The 14,084-nt window shown below is 54.2% G+C and overlaps 3 protein-coding genes across 3 annotated transcripts; 2 read left to right on the top strand and 1 right to left on the bottom strand.

Moving 5' to 3' along the window:
- Nucleotides 1–7,903: 7,903 nt before the first annotated feature.
- Nucleotides 7,904–9,815, top strand: N656DRAFT_265367 (uncharacterized protein). Its single transcript, XM_064809051.1, has 3 exons — nucleotides 7,904–8,145; nucleotides 8,225–8,533; nucleotides 8,616–9,815. The coding sequence occupies exons 2-3, from the start codon at nucleotides 8,386–8,388 to the stop codon at nucleotides 9,710–9,712; spliced, it is 1,245 nt and encodes a 414-aa protein (XP_064674247.1). The 5' UTR covers nucleotides 7,904–8,145; nucleotides 8,225–8,385; the 3' UTR covers nucleotides 9,713–9,815.
- Nucleotides 9,714–11,426, bottom strand: N656DRAFT_774985 (PIG-U-domain-containing protein). Its single transcript, XM_064814378.1, has 3 exons — nucleotides 11,155–11,426; nucleotides 10,827–11,094; nucleotides 9,714–10,773 (listed from the first exon to the last, which is right to left on the bottom strand). The coding sequence occupies exons 1-3, from the start codon at nucleotides 11,306–11,308 to the stop codon at nucleotides 9,918–9,920; spliced, it is 1,278 nt and encodes a 425-aa protein (XP_064674246.1). The 5' UTR covers nucleotides 11,309–11,426; the 3' UTR covers nucleotides 9,714–9,917.
- A 117-nt stretch (nucleotides 11,427–11,543) lies between these two features.
- Nucleotides 11,544–13,854, top strand: N656DRAFT_264703 (uncharacterized protein). The gene has a single exon (XM_064809050.1). It carries the CDS (start codon nucleotides 11,643–11,645, stop codon nucleotides 13,653–13,655), a length of 2,013 nt encoding a protein of 670 aa, XP_064674245.1. The 5' UTR covers nucleotides 11,544–11,642; the 3' UTR covers nucleotides 13,656–13,854.
- Nucleotides 13,855–14,084: the final 230 nt, after the last annotated feature.

Here is a 14,084-nt window from a genome sequence, read left to right as displayed (position 1 = left end):
GGTGGGTAGCGATCAATAACTCAAGTTTCCAACTCGATGTGGCCGCATGGGTTTCTTGAATTTCATTTCGGCCGCCTTCATTTGGACAACCACATATATGTTGATAGGTGCAGCCTTGCAGCGTGTATGTGCCCGAAATTGGGTTGGTGTTGTATCGATTGCATACGATCCCGGCAAGGATATCGCAGCTGTGCCTGCGCCATTTGGCTGCTTTTCCACGTGGTTCGCAGGGGTCATGTCAGCTTGGGTGGGGAACATCATTTTTCTGGGAACGCCGAACTCTGAGGACCTCGGCTTCCTTCCTTGGTTTCAGGACCGACAATATCAGTATCTGGCTGGCCATTGGTTCAAACGCGCAATGGACAAGGGGAATGCGTGTTCTGGATAAGCCACACACAAGAAGCGAGCCGAACAGCCGGAGAATTTGCACGTTGTCCTGAAAAGCCCGAGGAGCTGAAAGTTCGGAGCAAGACTGCGAGACGGGACCGTCCTGGTCGCAAATGGAGCAATTTTCTTTGTTCAATTGGGTTAGCGGTACTTGATCTACTGGCGATCCATGTGTGTGTGCAACTACAGTACGGAGAATGGTGGCCTTACCTAGGTGGTGTATGGATTCCAAACCGCATGGTTCTCGGGCATCGGGAACCTACACAGGCTTGACAAACGCTCTACACTACGTATCGCCGTTTGTCCTGTACGTACATACAATTGCCTGAATCCTCATCAGAACCAGGTCCGATGAGAGGTAGTTCTTTCTTTCCTTTGTCGCTCGAGAAGGCAAGCATGATGGGTGATGAACGATAAGTTCAGGTTAAACGATTTACCCGCCCCTCCAAAGTCATCAGAGCTCCGCCTTTCTGCGCCCGCTGACTGCATACAGGCTGCGCAACCATGGCGGTCGCGATACGTATAACAAACTTATCTGCCGTAAAATTGTTGGCCCTTGCACGCTTGGAGTGTCCCAACGGAGGAGTCATAAGGCTGTTAAAGCATGCAACTCAACATCCACGTCAGAGTCCGGCAGCAAGGGTAAGGCAGGGGCGCACAATACACTACATCGGCATATGGTGGTTTTTTCTACACGAACCTAGAGATAGTGCACCTTATGGACACTAGAAACAGGGGGTGCACATCCATCAAGTCTCACATGCATGCGACCTGTCGCATTTGTTATCAGTTCCTGCTGTGAGGTTGGATCGGCTGTATCGCAGAGGATTCCCTCGGTTGGCCCGGAACTATACTCCATTCCTTATTGACCATCGGCAAGTTTCACGATCATTTGAGATGCTAGTTATACGGTGCTCGTCATTGTGTCCGATCAGCGGCATCCCGGGTTAAAGAAACGTTCGTAATAGCGACGAACCGGCGGTGTGATGGCGTTTGCTAGAATTCCATTTCTGCTGGCCCCTCTGGCCTTCTGGAAGCTTGACAAGACGGGGATATGCCTGCGGGGACGGAGACCAATCCGGTGGCACGCCGCCAGCTTCGCCGGGCAAAAAGATCCTGGAACCACACTTTTCGCATCAGATGATCGATTTTCAGACACCAATCGGGAAATTCGAGGGTATAACAGTCGAGCATTATTTGCTCAGGAGTGCAGGAATGCAGGAACACCGGCTCACTCGGTCGGAGGATTCATGATCGGCAGAAAGGGAGGGGTGCTTTTGATGTCGCGAAACCTGCTCTTCGAACTTGAAGGTACTTTCCGAGACTTCCTTACAACGGGGAAGGAGTCCTTCGTAGTGTAGTGTATTCCGTAATCTGTATTGTTAGGCAAACCGTTTTGCGGGTTGGGCAAGGGTTCCAAGCTGCCGGGTCTTTCGGTCGTTACATCACAAAAAATCAGTAGCCATGTGGTGCTCCGCCCAGTTCGGCTTGAAGTGTTTAACTTTGAGGTGGGTAACCAAGGTAGACAAAATGTTTAACCATGGGCATGCGTGTATGTACTGAACTCGGCGAACTCTTTTCGGTTTGCAGCGCGCAGGAGAAATCGTTTTTCAACGGCTTGCCCGATGATGTTCCGGTAGGTTGCTGAGTGAGATTCGCTCATTGTACAGTACCTTACATACATCCATACTCAGCGGGACGTTAGTGATCCACTAGAAACCTCTGATGCCCTGATCAGGGGATTGGATTGAGGACCACACACACACATCCTTCTGGGTATACTGTGGTATGCGTTCTGGTATCTGTCGGCCGCGCCAACGACCAACAGCGGCTATACGTAGGTAAGGTAGTGCTAATGCTGTCGGTACTCTGTAGATGGTGGTCTGTTCATTTCGTGACCTATCTTCGGCTGTCGTCTTCTCTAGGTCCCTCAGCCACGACCCAAGTTAGCTTGAAGCCTCGAACGGACTTTCACGGACCTTCGGTTTTCCGGTGGCCGCCGCCGTGCCGCCTTCAGCTCCCGCCCTGTGCCTCTTGTGGGCAAACAAAACAACTAGCAAAATGGTTACGCGACATACTCCCTGAAGTTTGCGATAAACGTTTGTACGAGGGACGCCAAAAATACAGGGCCTGCTGCAAATGCGAATTGCTTTGAATAGCCGCTGCGGTGCGCGCGGCTGCTGTGCATACCGCTGGAACAAGCGTCTAGCGCACTATGTACATAGGGAAGCGCCGATGGCGCGCTAGGCGGCTGTGGTTGGTGCCGTCACCGTGCTGCCGCTGTAACCTGCGGGAGAGGTATCACCGACTCGAACGAGATCTTCGCAATGCACGGCAAGTGCCACCAATCCCTGCGTCCGGGCCAGATTTTGCATTGTATTGTACAATACAGTACGGGTGTACAGACTACAGCATTTCGGCAAGTCCCTGAACAAAACACTGAAGATATCGCGACAACTTGGAACCACTTGATTGTGTGCCGAAATCCCACCTGTCACACTCATTCCTTCGTCCTTGTTGGCTGGGCTGCAATTACATGGACCCTGCTTACCCCAAGCATCAGGGCAGCCTGATCTCTTGTTAGACCCCGGCCATTGGACCGTGAGATGCCAACGCATCCGTGAAGAGCCATTCCACTCACCAGGCTACCGATACACTAGATTCCATGACTCACATGAGAAACGTGGTCAGCGGCGGGCCAAGCATCGGCTTTCCAGAAACGGGAAGAAGCAAGGCCTGCGCAAGCGGTAGCTTCATCAAGGCTCGTTATTGCTCACACTCCGGGCGAAGAAAGCCCTGGGCTTTGGATTTCTCGTCACGTCACTGTCCAAGTATGTACTGTACATACCTTTCCCCACCATTTACACAGCATTTGAGTTACCTACTGCGTGTAGTTATTCCACACAACCTTGATTGTGCCTGCGGCGGAGTGCGGGGGATCGAATATAGTGTAAGTAGCCCTGCGGCAGACGCCCGATGGTGCGTGGGGTTTCCAAAGTAACGTTTTGTTCCTACTAGTAAGTACACGACAGGAACCTTGCCGTCTTCGAATTGTGACAGGAGGTAGTCTACTTCCGGCTCTAAAGGTCCTTCTCGGCGGGCATCAACGGGGGGGAAACGATGATGGTGTGGCACAACAATGGGCTCATTGTCGGAGCGACTAGCCGACAACTGCCCCCATTCCAGCCCTCCTCGTTAGCTACCAGGCAGGGCCTCGCGAAACGACCTCGGAGACCAGCCTGGTTGAGGCGAAGCTGCGAGGAGCTCCCGTGTTTCCCGAACTGGTCGAGAATCATGCCAATACATAGTATTCGGAAGGGTCTCCGTTTAACTAGAGGATGTGTGCGGCTACCTGCTGAAAAGGGGCGGCATCGCCGTCGAGTTCAGCAGCATTGAGTTGAGGGGCTTGGCCTTCGAGATGGTAGGGCACATAACAGGAAAGGGTAAAAAGCAAGAGCGAATAACGCCTCACTGATCATGATTGGTCTCCCCCAGAAACGAGGGATGGTGCGATCGGGTTGCCAGCGGCATCGTTTCGGGTATTTCCATTAACCTGAGTTGTGATCTCTCATCTCGATGACCAAAAGTGTCTGGGTCACATTAATTGTTCCAAGCCACCACGAGATGTGGCAGTTTTGGGCATAACTTGTAGAGAATACGAAGTACCCTACATATATGTACAGTACGTTACAGTACTGTACGGAGTACGAGCCAGGAATGCCTCAAGAGACTTGACGACGAGGATCGCACATTCCGGACTTTATGAATTGTGTACGTACATGCAGTACTGTGCATCTGTGCAGGGCGGTAACTGATTCTATAAACTCAAAGGACTGTTTCTGAAACGTTGCTCTCGAGGTGCAGTTCTCAAACCATTGGGGAAACTCAAATCCTATCCATGTACTGTGCCGAGTTGTTGCTGTAATTAAATACAAACATTCCCGCAGGATATGACCTGTATGCACCTCACTGAATCGAGAGCTCCGTCAGTGCCCGGGCCTTGCGCTCGGCTGTTATTTGAATTGACCTCGAGCATTCGTCAATTCTCAGGAGCAGGCGGATGATGAACCCCTTAAATGCGCGGAAATGCGGTCAAGCCCAAACCCATACTTGCTACAAATGGCTGGGAACCTAGGTCCACCTGGTCTCCCGAGGATGAAAGCCCTGATTGCGAAGCGCAAAATTTTGTTGCGCACATCGACTCTCAACAATACGAAATCTTCTAGAATTTTGAAATTGCCTGTGGGGTTCATGCACACACATGTGAAGCCATTCGTCCCCACTGCCGTGCTAAATTTGCATATTCCTCAGCTCGACTTAGCCTGCCGTTTCCGGAGGCTGAACTTCCAGGGCAGATGTTCGCTTCATCCCGGCCCGGAGCCTCCCTTGCACACCGCGCCGGGCACCTGAGGGCTTTTTCCTCAACCTTTTTCTTGCGCAGGACAGTGCCCGGCTTATACAGAGGGATTGCTACTCGATACTACACGTAACGTATTCTCAATACTAGCCAATTGTGGGCCTATGTATTGTATGCGTGCTTTATCCCATAGTACAGCAGGCGCACTTCTAGGCTGCTCAAGTCAAACGGCCGCTGCCTGAGCATCGGACGAAAGGTTACCAAGAGCCTGGCGGTCAACACACGGAACCCGCGGCCAGCCCGGCTGTTAGCCAGGCAGGGCTGGGTAACCTGGTCGATCGGCCGCCTTTTTCTCTGCCAATTTTGCAATTTGTCAATTTCAACAAATTTCAACAAAAGCGTCATCGGCTCATCGCGGTGCGAGAAGTGTCCACGTACACTACATGTGGCTTGTACTGTACATATTCGTGTCTCCTGGAACATGGGGTTAGCGGTATTAACGACAGGGTACTCCTGGCTGTGATGCGGTGTTTCATTTACCTGCGGTGGGCAATCGAAAACCTGGCAAACCTCGAGTTCCGCCAAGCGCTGGCTGCGTCACCGCAACTTGCGGTCTAAAGTCGTTCCGGTACATCCGTTTCGCTAGGCGAATGACTTCATGTTGGGCGAAAGTTGCGGGATATTGGGCCCCTCGACTTGTATACTTTGTCCCGAATAAAGTACCGGATACTCAGATCTGCCAGGTACCAAACGGTACCTGACGCCCCACCCAGCCTGGCATGTGCCCACAGCCCTGTCTGTGTGAAGTGTGAACTTTGCTCTTTTCGAACCTGGCCCTTGAATTGTAATCTGAAGTTGTTGTCAGTTGTCGGCTACCTACATAAGGCAGCGTCTGCCCTCCCACCTTGCCCTGCCTGAACTCTCGATCGCTCAGCATCAACAGACCAATCGGCCGCCATCAGACCATCGGATCAATCCAATCGCAAAACGAACGCAAGATCTCTCTGAGATATCTATCACGAAATACCCGGCCTCCTCCTCCAAGGACACTTCTAAGCTCCCATCCGCCTCACCAGCAGAGCTCTCCAAGCCCACATCGGCCACCCGACCTGAATCCGGTTCTCAACCATAACACCAACAATCAATATGATGCCTTCGCAAAGACCATCTCAGCTTCCTCCCTGCCCCGGCCCGCCGCCGAGCCGGCCTCTTCCCCCTCTTCCCAAGAGAGGGTAACGGTCTGCAGGCAACCGGCTGCCATGGCCACTCGACATTCACACACTGTTCCGCCCACCCGTATAGGTGCTGTCGCTCGCCGACCACCATGGCTCATGGATCTTTTCTATATCACCGGACAGAATCCCGGCACGTTTCCAGCTGCGGATATGAGACTAGCCCTCTCGGTCTTCCCTTGGTTTCCGTATCTGCGCATGCACGGCCGCTGCACGCCTGTTGCATCGTGCATGCGCTGCTGTGCTCCTCTCGAGCTGCAATGGCGAGGCACCACTCCGACAGCCTCAACACAGCCATGCACACCCACCATCCGACTGCAAAGAAGCACCGGCTCTGATTGGCCAATTCGGTCAACTTTCCGCTCCTCGACGAAATACCCGGTAAACGATGCATCGTGCAGAATTCCAACTCCCGGCATCAACGAGCCCGCCATCGGCTGCATCCCTACCTCGTGATCAACTACTACACCCTCTTTCGCGGACGCGTCCCGAGTGGCCGGCCCACAAGGGGCCTCCCCTTAATCATGTTTCATCCTTTCGACTTCGACACGGAGCACCCGGCACCTTCGGCCTGTACCATCATCTGTAATACACGATTTTCTAATCAACGTTTTCACATTTTTTTTTCTTGGCTTCGGAGCGATGACATCGATATCAAGGGTTACGACTTTCTTGTTTTTTCTTATGGCACATTTGGTAGTTGTTTAGATGGTTTCATTCATGTGTATAACTAGAGCATGGACACCGGCGTCAGATGGTATCAGGTCGCCAATACCCAGGGAACCACAGTTACGAGGGAGAATGATAGGTTTTCCTGAGTTGGTTGGAATGCGAGGATGGCTGAATTACATGCCCCCGACTCGCGGGGTTCGACATGGCAGAAAGGGCGATGGAGAGCGTTTCTTGAGTGTGTCTTATTACGACCTATTTAGTGACACTAGGACAACTTCAACCTGGCATGGGCATATGTTATTCTCCGAATAGGAACGAAGCCGACGTTTAATACACTCGTCTCGGAAACTTTGTGTGCTGCTGCAATATTGCCCGATCCAAATCCGTTAGCTAACCGCCCTAGGACCGCTGCATTCATCGCATCATGAGCTGCTGGCTGATTGACTGAGATTCGGAACAGCATTCCGCCCTCACCGTGGTCCCCCACCTCCATGCAACCACTTCGGCATCGCAAAGGTTACATCATAGTGGTGAGGATCCCGATCATTGAAACGGACACGACGGGACATGATTGGGAAGCAGAAACAGACTTTCAGCTCAGACTCGTGAACGTCCACCTAAAGCAGGGCAGATGACATATGTGCACAACAACCAGTCTGCGGAATTCCGTGCGGAATTCCACTGCATTACGCCTAAGTGTATTGTACATACATACCAGGGATGGGGTGGCCTCGCCGATTTGAATCCACCGACTTGAAACGAAAATGATGGCATTTCGTCCCATCCGATCATCATCACCGCTCACCCTCACCATCGATCGGTGCAATGATCCGAGTTAATCGGGCAGAACGGAGGGAAGGGCATCGGACTGTTGCGGAAGCCATTGGATGTGCGTGGATTGCAGTCCACCTCATCTGCCAAGAAACAAGTTGGTCTAACACTAGTAACCCCCCAATCTCGCCAGAATCTAGTATTTGCGAAACTTTCTCAGGAACAATGGTACGAGGCCTAAGTTAGGGAGGGCGGGTCTTGAGGGAGGGATTGCTCCTTTGGGAAATTCAAGGGCTAGTGTAGCAGCGCATGCGCGGCCCGAGGTGCTGCAAACATGATGCGAGCGAGGCAGATATTTTGAGAAATGTGAAACACCATGTTATTGCTGTGAACCGTGTTGATTGCAATTGCAAATAGAAATGTTCTGTGATGTTCTGTCCTGAGACAGGAGGCTTTTTTGTCACGATGGACAAAAGGGAGCAACGGGAGACACGAGCAAATTGGAATTGCCCATTCGCTAATTTTTGAATACGCCAAGTTGATTTTCGGCGGGAGCCGCGGGGAAAGGGGGTCGGCGGCAGGGTAAGTTAAGGCCGCCCCACCTAATTTCCGTTGCAGTGTTCTGGAATATTCCCAAACTCGGCCGGCCCGGCGGTTGCGAACTTGCGGAGGCTCGAGGGAGGGTAAAGTTTACGATCGGGGCTGCTGTATCTTATCGCCACGTGAGTACGTGCGATCTCAACTCTCGAACACACGTCCACGTATCGATCGATCGCGAGCCCAATCATCATCGGCCGCTAATTAGCCAAGAGCCAGGGCAGATTGCCATTCGTTCCCGTCTCCAATGATCCTTTTACCTAGTGTTGTGGACTATTACCGGTACTTGTACAAGTCCGATCCCAGGCCCCCCAGCCTAGCGGCGACGTCTGGTTCCTCTGACGGTACTTGCCCCTACCTCTCTGCGGCATGGCTCTCCAACTCTACGTCTGGGGCCCGGCGTTCGGCCTGCCGTCCCTTGATGCCGAGTGTCTCGCCGCCATCGCCTACCTCGCGCAAACCACCAATCCCGCCGAGTATGAACTAATCCAAAGCAGCCCGTCGGGTGTGCCAACCCGTACGCTCCACTCCGCCAGAACCCCTTCTTTCGCTCCCCAAGTCCCAATCCGCTGCTCTAACCATTCCCTAACGACGCACAGAGCACCTCCCGGCGTTATACAACCCATCCACCTCCACCTGGACATCCGGCTATTTCGCGATAACGCGGCACCTCTCCTTCCACCCGCTACCCAGCTTCCACTCCTCCTCCTCCTCCTCCTCCTCCACCACCCCCACGGCAAGAAAAGCAGCCGCCGACAGCTCAGCATACACAGCCTTTCTAACCGCGCACGCGGCGCCGCTGCTCGCGCTGTCCCTGTACGTCTCGTCGGCAAACTACAGCGCCGCGACCCGGCCCGCCTACAGCGCGGTCCTCCCCTTGCCGCTGCCGTGGACCGAGCCGCCCGCGGTACGCGCCGCCCAGCGCCGCGCGGCCGCGCACCTGGGCATGTCGGCGCTTGACACGGACGCCGATCGGTCCTCGTCCGGAGGTGAGGAAAGGGAGGAGGCGGGGTGGGTTGCTGTGCCGTCTCGGTCTTCGCTTGGAATTGGTAAGGGCAAGCCGAGGATGGGGATGAGCGTGCAGGGCATGCTGGCTCCTGAGGATAAGGCGCGTATCAGGCTTGAGGGGCTGGCCTCGGATGTGTTGGACGTGCTTGCCCCTGTGGACTGGGACGGGCAGGACGTGGCGGCGAGGTGTCTTGCGTTTGGCTATCTTGCGTTGATGGCCTTGCCTGAGGTGCCTAGGCCGTGGCTAAGGGAGGTAATTGAGCGCAGATATCAGGCCCTAGGGAAGTTTGTGGAGAGATTTATCGGAGACGTTTTCGCGGGCGGGATCCAGGCGCTACCGTGGGTGCAGGATAGGGAAGGTATGTCGGTTGTAGGAGTCGGGGCTAGGTTCGCCAGGGGCGTATTGGCCGAAGTCCCGTGGTTTGGCGAGCAGTGGTGCCGGTGGTGGGTGGCGAGGAAGAAGAGGCAGGAGAGGAAGGGGAGAGGGTTAAAGACCGGGCCAAGCGGGGATTTGCTGCTGGTTTCGTGGCTCGGGTGCACGCTAATCGCCATGAGCGCGGGCATCTTCTTTTACCGTGGACTGCCCCCGTTTGGCGCGGCAGTACAGACATGGCGAAGACCTGCTGCGATGTTGAGCACTCTTGGGGCGGCTGGCGCTCTGTTTTCCGGCACTTTGTACGGATTATAACCTCTAGCAATTCCTATGTGATACCCCACGGCGCAGCAGCAAGGGCTTAGGAATAAGAATCGGAAGATCAGGTACCTAGCCTTACGAACAGAAACTGAGGTATACCTCGGTGAGAGCAGCGTGAAGAGTCGATCGATGGTCATGACTTTATGCATTGAAATCCCCTTACATTAATAACACAAAACCAATAGTTCCCCTTCCGTCCCTATATCTGCCTAATCTCCTTGCCCACCATCTCAGGCCTCTCCACCTCCCACTCATCTCTCAGCACGGCAAACATCAGATCGCATACCAACAGACTCTGCCCTAATCCCCAAACCAGCGTGATAGCATAGAAGAAGTTGGCGTTTCCGCTGCCGGCATAGATCCACAGATGATAGAACGCCGGCCCCAAGAAGGTGGCATACATGATAACGGCGGCGATGACAAAGGAGTAGCGCATCAAGGGGAAGACGTGGCGGTAGAGCGGCACCATGGCCAGAAACAGCGACGTGTCGCTGATACTCGGGTACGGCTTGAAGATAGCAATGATGCCCAGCAGGAGCGTCAAAACCACAAGCGGCTGGCGGCGAATGCGCACGCTCAGGCCGCCAACGTAGCAAGACAGATGCAACCAGAAGACAGCTAGGAAGAAGGAGCGGAACGAGTCGAACATCTCTATGAAGAAGTACCACCACAGGCCAACATTTGGGGTAAGATCGGACAGCGTCAGCTGAACGCCGTACGTCGAGGGCAGGAACTCCCAGGAGCCGGTGATGAGATACGACATCTGAAAGAGTAATGCCAGAACGCCGGCAACGATGGACACGTGGATCGAGGCGAATGCGAGGCTAGATTTCACGGCGCGTTCCGGGCGCTGCCTGTCGTAGCAGAGGAGGAGGAGCGGCGGAAGGAGTAGTAGCGGGTACATGGATAGGTAGCTGGCAAACGACAAGGCCACCATGGCGCCAAGGGGGGCGCCGGAGACAGCCTTGGCGATAGCATGGAGGATGGCGCACGTTGTGAATACGCTCGTTGACCGTCCAATGCATGTTGCAACTGTGAACGGGTTGAAGAGAAAACTGGGATCATCAGCGCCAAGCATATTGTCATGAGCAGGGGCACGTCGACATACACGGCAGCAATGACAAAGCCACTCCAGCGCTTCTCACGTCGCGGGGAAGTGAAAAGCGCCGATGAGCCAGCTTCTCCCGAATTGGCAATTCTCCATAGAGCGCGAGCGTTCAGTAGGTCCACGGCAATATATAAGAGGTATGTAAAGATCGGATAGGTCGCAAAGCTGGGAAGCAAGGAGAAGAGCGGGAGGAAGAGGGGCGCCTGGTGGTAGACGCCGCCGTCGTAGGGCGAGACATTGTGATTGTACAGAAACAGGCCTTCCTGCACTGCGCACTGGTTAGAACCGTGTAAACAGAAAACAGAATAGCGAGGCGACTCGGGCTTACAGCGCTTGAAGCTAGTGACGGGAGTCGAGATTTCGACGCGGCCCGTCAGCAGGTCAGGGAGGCCGGGAAGTAGGGTAAAGATGGCAAGTCGCAGGACGGCAGCGCCGATATACAGGCCCGCCGTCCTTCCCAGGGTTACCTTGCCGCCATCCATTTCTCAATGCCCCATGGCCAGAGCATGGGAAAGACACTGGTGTTTATATCGAAATCCCGAGTGACCAAGGGACAGGCCAGCAAAACAGTGTACAGGCAGGCAGCTGTAAAGACAAGCCTGCAGCTGGCGCTGACTAAGTCTTGGCAAAGACCCAGTGGGGCCGAATGGTTGTTATCGGATATCAGAAAGGCGGTGGTAGGCGGCAGTAAAAGAATGTTCGGATAAAAATCCAAAAGTTCAGTGAATCAAGCATCCCCACCAGAGAATAAGTTTGTTGAAGGGTCGAGGCAGCATCCACCGGCGGCCACCACAACCACACTCCAATCGAGGCACAATGGCCAAGATCAAGAAGAAGGGCCAGGCCGGCCAGGCCAAAAACTACATTACGCGCACGCAGGCGGTCAAAAAGCTGCAGATCAGCCTACCTGACTTCCGCAAGCTCTGCATCTGGAAGGGCATCTACCCGCGCGAGCCCCGGAACCGCAAGAAGGTGTCAAGGTCGTCTACCCCATCCACCACGTTCTACTACACCAAGGACATCCAGTATCTTCTGCACGAGCCGCTGCTGCAAAAGTTCCGCGAACAAAAGGTCCTCGAGAAGAAGATTTCGCGCGCCCTCGGCCGCGGCGATGTTTCCGACGCCGCCCGTCTCGAGCGCAATGCTGCCCGCCCTGAAAAGACGGGCAAGCCGCGCTACACGCTCAATCACGTCATCCGCGAGCGCTACCCGACATTCATTGATGCCCTCCGCGACCTGGACGACTGCTTGTCCATGCTCTTCCTTTTCGCCAACCTTCCGTCGACTACGGCGGTGCCCGCCAAGATGATTGCGCGCTGCGAGCGCCTCTGCCTCGAATTTCAGCACTATCTGATCGTCTCACACAGCCTCCGCAAATCCTTCCTATCGATCAAGGGCATCTACTACCAGGCCAACATCCAGGGTGAAGATATTTTGTGGTTAGTGCCCTACAAGTTCAACCAGAGGGTTGTCGGAGATGTCGACTTTCGCATCATGGGAACATTTGTCGAATTCTACATGACCCTGCTCGGCTTCGTCAACTACCGGCTATATACCTCTATTGGACTCAAATATCCGCCCAAGTTCGACGCGGCCAAGGATGATCAGGCCGCCGAACTTGCCGCCATTGCCCTCGAGGGCGTCAATCTGGCTACAAACAATGAACCCAAAGCCATCACGAACGGCGAGGCGGAGCAAGGCCCCGACCCCAAGGTGCAGGCCGAGGTCGATAAGCTGGTGCGGGAGCTGAGAGACGAGGCAAACGCTAGCAAGGACTCTGAGAAGACCGCCGAGGAAGGCCAGGACGAAGACGGGGAGACTGATGAGAAGCCCAGTGATGCCCTTGACAAGTTTGAGCCAGTCGCGCCCGGCGGCGACGTTCTCCCTCAGCCTTCATACAGCAACAATGATCCATCTCAATTATTCTCCAGGTTTACGTTCTACCTCTCACGCGAAACGCCGCGGCAGCCGCTAGAATTCATTCTCCGTGCATTTGGATGCAAGAGGATAGGTTGGGACTCGGTACTCGGCGAGGGCGCGTTCACAACAGATGAATCAGACCCGTCAATCACGCACCAAATAGTTGACAGGCCCGTGGTCCAGGCGGCGATGAGTGCGGAGGGTGATGGCGAGGATAACCAGACGGCGCAGAAGCTAGAACCGAACCACCGGTACCCTGGGAGAGTGTATGTGCAACCACAGTGGGTGTGGGACAGTATCAACGACGAGGAGTTGAAGAGCCCAGAGCTCTATGCTCCTGGCGCGCCGCTGCCCCCGCATCTCAGCCCGTTTGTCAAGCCTACACAGGGGCAGTACGATCCTACTGTCCCTCTGGAGGAGCAACAAACAGAAAGGGAGGCCATCGACGCGGAACTCGAAGATGCCAACGCAGAGGAGCGGAGTGGCGACGAGTCCGAAGTTGAAAACGACATGGATGTCGCTTCCGAAGGGGATGACGAAGAGGCGGAGGAAGACGACGACGAGTTTGGCGGGTTCGACGAAGAAGAGGAGGAAGGCTCCGAAGATGAAGAAGAGTCGGCTGTGCTGCAGCGACAGCGCGAGCTCGAGGCTGAGATTTCGGGCAAATCGGTCAAGAGCAAGCAGACCGATGCCAAGACCAAGGCAAAGTTGGAGGCCAAGAAGGCGCTCGAGCGGAAACAGCGGCAGGAGGCCGAGGATCTGGAGCGGGCCAAGGGCATGCTCAGCAAGAAGAAGCGCAAGCTGTTTGAGCAGATGCAGTACACCAACAACAAGAAGAGCGCCGAGGACATGAAGCTGCGGGCGAAGCGGAGGAGATTGGAAAAGGAGATGGCGGCGAAGAAGACGTAGCTTATACTTGGGAGGGTTTGAGTATTAAGATGATACCTTCAGATAATTCGTCGTCCCGAGCAATATTGTATCACATCGGCGCCCGGTCATCCCGGCCCCTGATTCTGACTTACACTTAGAAATACAAAAGGGAGAGACAGAGAGCGTGCTTTCACTGTAGGGTTAGGGTTAAAGCGGTTTGCCTGCCTCTGGTAAATCTCAACAACCGAATCTGCGAATCAGTAGTAACCTCCAGATCATGAAAACTTAATGGCACTTTCTCGGGCACACAATGAGTACTCCCGGAAGAGATCGATTCCGTCTGGTTCATCGGTTCTTCATGAAACGTACTAGGTGACTTTGCTGTTCGGCGAATCTCGTTTTCTTTCCCTTTTCTAATGTACTGTACATACAGGCAATGCTCTCACATAAAGAGAAGAATCAACGCCA

Source organism: Canariomyces notabilis (assembly GCF_033297395.1).
Source record: "Canariomyces notabilis strain CBS 508.74 unplaced genomic scaffold N656scaffold_2, whole genome shotgun sequence".
In the NCBI taxonomy this organism is placed as follows: domain Eukaryota; kingdom Fungi; phylum Ascomycota; class Sordariomycetes; order Sordariales; family Chaetomiaceae; genus Canariomyces; species Canariomyces notabilis.
Note: the sequence above shows the minus strand (reverse complement) of the source record. Positions and strands in the feature narration are given on the sequence as shown.

What these genes read in the sequence shown, in the direction of transcription:
- N656DRAFT_265367 (XM_064809051.1), top strand. Translation starts at nt 8,386, where the DNA reads ATGGCTCTCCAACTCTACGTCTGGGGCCCGGCGTTCGGCCTGCCGTCC. An exon ending in CCCGTCGGGTGTGCCAACCC is followed by an intron (nt 8,534 to 8,615) that starts GTACGCTCCACT and finishes AACGACGCACAG; the next exon opens with AGCACCTCCCGGCGTTATAC.
- N656DRAFT_774985 (XM_064814378.1), bottom strand. Translation starts at nt 11,308, where the DNA reads ATGGATGGCGGCAAGGTAACCCTGGGAAGGACGGCGGGCCTGTATATC. An exon ending in CGTCACTAGCTTCAAGCGCT is followed by an intron (nt 11,095 to 11,154) that starts GTAAGCCCGAGT and finishes ACCAGTGCGCAG; the next exon opens with TGCAGGAAGGCCTGTTTCTG. An exon ending in GGCTTTGTCATTGCTGCCGT is followed by an intron (nt 10,774 to 10,826) that starts GTATGTCGACGT and finishes TGATGATCCCAG; the next exon opens with TTTTCTCTTCAACCCGTTCA.
- N656DRAFT_264703 (XM_064809050.1), top strand. Translation starts at nt 11,643, where the DNA reads ATGGCCAAGATCAAGAAGAAGGGCCAGGCCGGCCAGGCCAAAAACTAC.